This window comes from Anastrepha ludens, chromosome 3 (genome assembly GCF_028408465.1).
Source record: "Anastrepha ludens isolate Willacy chromosome 3, idAnaLude1.1, whole genome shotgun sequence".
NCBI lineage: Eukaryota > Metazoa > Arthropoda > Insecta > Diptera > Tephritidae > Anastrepha > Anastrepha ludens.
This window is the reverse complement of record NC_071499.1, coordinates 32,548,243-32,552,251: the sequence shown is the minus strand read 5'-3', so window position 1 is coordinate 32,552,251 and position 4,009 is coordinate 32,548,243. Positions and strand designations below refer to the sequence as shown.

General features: G+C 35.5%; 1 protein-coding gene across 1 annotated transcript; it reads left to right on the top strand.

Annotated features, from left to right (window-relative positions):
• Positions 1–2,103: 2,103 nt before the first annotated feature.
• Positions 2,104–2,716, top strand: LOC128856344 (succinate dehydrogenase assembly factor 4, mitochondrial-like). Its single transcript, XM_054091641.1, has one exon. It carries the CDS (start codon positions 2,236–2,238, stop codon positions 2,599–2,601), a length of 366 nt encoding a protein of 121 aa, XP_053947616.1. The 5' UTR covers positions 2,104–2,235; the 3' UTR covers positions 2,602–2,716.
• The last annotated feature ends 1,293 nt before the right edge of the window (positions 2,717–4,009 follow it).

The following is a 4,009-nucleotide window of genomic DNA, read 5'->3' as shown; positions in this document are numbered from 1 at the left end:
ACCGTCTACGACTACCATAAATTCTAATAACTGCCTTTCGCTTCAATGAGCATTCAATTTATCATATACATACATACATATTTCACAAGCAACAAAAGCCCGTTTATACTATACACAATGAAATATGATATTTGCTTCACGACAATAATATTTGTTGCTTCATTGTTTAGATGCGACAATACTTTCATCGTGGCACCACGGTATGTCCTAAACGTCACGTCAGTCAAATGCGTTGCCGCAATGGGCACTAAGGTTGTGACAGCTCTATAAATCCGTCAACCGAAAACTTTCGATTCGATTTGTTTACGTTGAAAAAAAAACTGTTTCATGGTGGAAATAGCTTTATTTAATTATCATTAAGAAAAATAATGGAAAAGTTTAATTTTTTTTACGGAACTATAAATAAAAACTAGTTTTAAAGTACGGAGAATTGTCACATCTATTTTGAAAAGTGGAAAAATTATTATCGGTCGAGAAAGATGAGTATATCAACTCCATGGAAATATTTGATTTTTTGTCAATATGTATATACGAGTATACATACATTGTATATAATTACCGCTTACATCCTTTTTGGGTGTTTGGCCGAGCTCCTCCTCCTATTTGTGGCGTGCGTCTTGTTGTTGTTCCACAAATGGAGGGAGCTACAGTTTTAAGCCGACTCTGAACGGCAGATATTTTTCATGTGGAGCTTTATTATGGCAGAAATACACTCGGTGGGCTTGTCATTGCCTGCCGAGGGGCGGCCACTATTAGAAACAACTTTTCTACATTTTGGGGCTTCATGGGGATTCGAACTTACGTTCTCCGAATTCCGAATGGTAGTAACGCACCAACGCACTCGGCTACGACGGCAGCCAATAAGTACTTATTGTTTAGTCTGTTGTCGTTTTGTGAAAATGAATCACTCGCACTTCAATTCTGCTCTTTCACCCACCCACCCACTTGAAAAGTGAGGTTATTTCGAAATTTTATAAAATTATAGGCTATTTTTCGCCTTTTTATTATTGCTAAATATGTATTTGATGGATTAAAATAGTTTGAATTAATTTATAATACTTAATTTCAAAATAAAATGTAATGAAAACTGTAATACCATAAGTGGGTCCATATGCGGTAAAGGGTTACAACTTTTAAGGAATGATGTCGACCTGACCGCCTTCCTAAGTATATGAGTCCGAGTCGACCTGCTATCTCCACATTTTCATATATCAAATATTTCAAAGTTGCCTTCTTTAACGAACTTTTAAGAATTAAATAATTAACAACCCTAGTTGCAAACTTCCTTTTTAGTGCTCTTTTCTGCACTCCAATGCAATGCACATGCATTTTTCATAGATAGTTGAAGGCATGTAATAATTTCAAATACTTAAATCTGACGTAAATTGTCACATCTATAGTAAAGACGTTTATTAAAATTCAAAATATGACTTGAAGTCATGATGAGGAAATGCAAATGTATGGGAATTTTGTGTTATTGACTTATATGGGGCATTAAACGCTAATTTTTTTTTCTAAAACACATTTTTATGAAAAAAGTATTATTTATATTAAAATTTAGTGCGTTTAGTGTGGTGAAATGCTTTTTTATAAATTTCGGTGCTTTTTAAAACTCAACATTGTTGAGTGCTGCCATGTCGACAACTACATAACTTAGAAAATTATTCGCATCTGTTCATGTGTGTGATTATTGATTTTATTTTATTTATTTCAAATTCTCTGATCGCCTTTGTTCTCTCTCGACCACATTTCATGTTGACTTGGCAAAAAACTGGCAGTAGCTGGCAGCCAAGGCGAATTTATTACAGGTGACAGCAAACACATATAAGTAAAACCCTACATGTATTTGTTGTTGCGCTTGGTGCAAGCATCATGTCAAAATCAGCAAGCAAATGTAAACATACCAATACATACAAACAAAGCATATCATTTTGACGTAAGCCATACCTACGGCGAAAAATTCAGCTGGGTGAATGCTGTCACCTTATTAAATCCACCTTGCTGGCAGCATAATTGGCATAAACGCAACATATAAATATACAACTCCACCACAGTCACCAGCAACAACGTACAAATGTCAGGCACAAATGAGGAACTAATAAGCAAAACAAAAACAGCTGATAGCTCACAGTTGCAGCTGACAGTTTATTAATTCTCATTACACAATTTTGCTTGTGGAAAATAAAACTAAATTACATATTGCATATTTGAATAACGTTGCAAACATCATTAATAATGAGCAATTTACTAAGTATTAGCAAACAATCTTGCCGTTTGTGCCAATCAGCCTTAAAGCAAGTCTCAGCTGGTGTATTGCAAAACAATTCGGCTGCCTTCTCTACAACGACATGTGTCTGCGCTGAATCGAAGGAGCCGAAACCAAAGAGTGAACGAGTAGTAGAGTTTGAGAAAAAGTTGCGTGCAAAGACACCACTTGGAAAATTAGATGAGTTCTCACAACATCCATTCCAAGAAAAGGAGCCATTGAAACCTTGGCCAAATGCCACCAACCCGCATACAGGTGAAATTGGTGGACCGGCTGGGCCGGAGCCAACACGATATGGTGATTGGGAACGTAAAGGGCGCGTTTCCGATTTTTAATATATAAAATTTGTGATAATATACAAAATGACTGCATTAATTATGTTTATATTATGAATTTGAAATGTAATTTTGTTTTTAATAAATATCAAATACTGTTACTGTTTTATTGAGACTGCCCGATTTTTAGTATTAGTACAAAGCTATTAGCGGAATTGGCATGGTTAAGCTAATTGAATACCCAAATGTTATTAGAATTGTCTTTGACTGATCTGTGTTTAACGCAGACAGATAATCGATTTATTGCAAATACATTTAGTGTATTTTTAAGATTAATAGATTAAAATAATATGACGTCAACATAACCATCCTAAATCAATACCGCTGATTGCCTTTATCATAAGTTGAATTTGAGTTGATAGCTTGAGGGTAAATGAACTTATGGCTTAATTGTTTACTGGAAAAATTATAATTCTTTTTCTTGTTAAAACACACCCTTCGTATCTATTTCGACATTTTGAATATATTCGAATTCTGTACGATATAGCTGCTTCTCGATGTACGTTTCAATCTTCCTACCCTAAATAGCTTAGTGAGACATGGGAATGCTTTTCGATGCTTCAAAATAACTCCCGAATTTGATAATTGAAGAGATGATTGCATTCTTTATAAGCTCCAATCTTAGTATATTGTTAAATTTGTTCATTTACGACTAAACAAAAAATATATAACTGGCGCGTACACTTCTGTTAGGTGTTTCGCCGAGCTCCTCCTCCGATTTGTGTCATGCGTTTTTATGTTGTTCCCCAAATGGAGGGGCCTACAGTTTTAAGCTGACTCCGAATGGCAACTTGTTTTTTATGAGGTGCTTTTTCATGGCACAAATACACTCGAAGGTTTGCCATCCACAGCACACCCGCAAGCAAAGTTTATTGGTCTAGCGAATTAACTGAGCCGCGTCTAGGTTTGTGTTCCATCAAATGCTGTCATTGGTATCGGCTGCCAGTAGACGTAGGAAACGTGCCAATACAATGGAGGCGGACTAAAAGGAAGGAGAGTTAGATGAATTGATTTGTGTTTACAAATGTTGTTGGTTTAATGGCATGCAATTTTTGGGGAAACCTGTTGCAGTGGCAGACTTTGGCCGAACTTAAATCTGAGTCCTTCAGGAGTTGGTTGATGCATTTCCACACATTCTACGGTTCTACTTATTGGAATAACTCCGGCGTAATGTAATACTCTAATTTCCACGGTCTATTGCTGTTTAGCAATGCATTAACATTTAAATCAATGTATAGAGAAGTCTCAATGACACTATCGTTCTCTGTTTAAATAAAGTCGGGAATTATCGTTCCGGTAAAAATACGTCATTATATGGCAAGATAGTAAAATGGGCGTAAACTATCTAAAGTAATCATCTTCAAACAAAAATAAATAAATAAATGTCCTTTTTCTGTTTTTTTGTTTC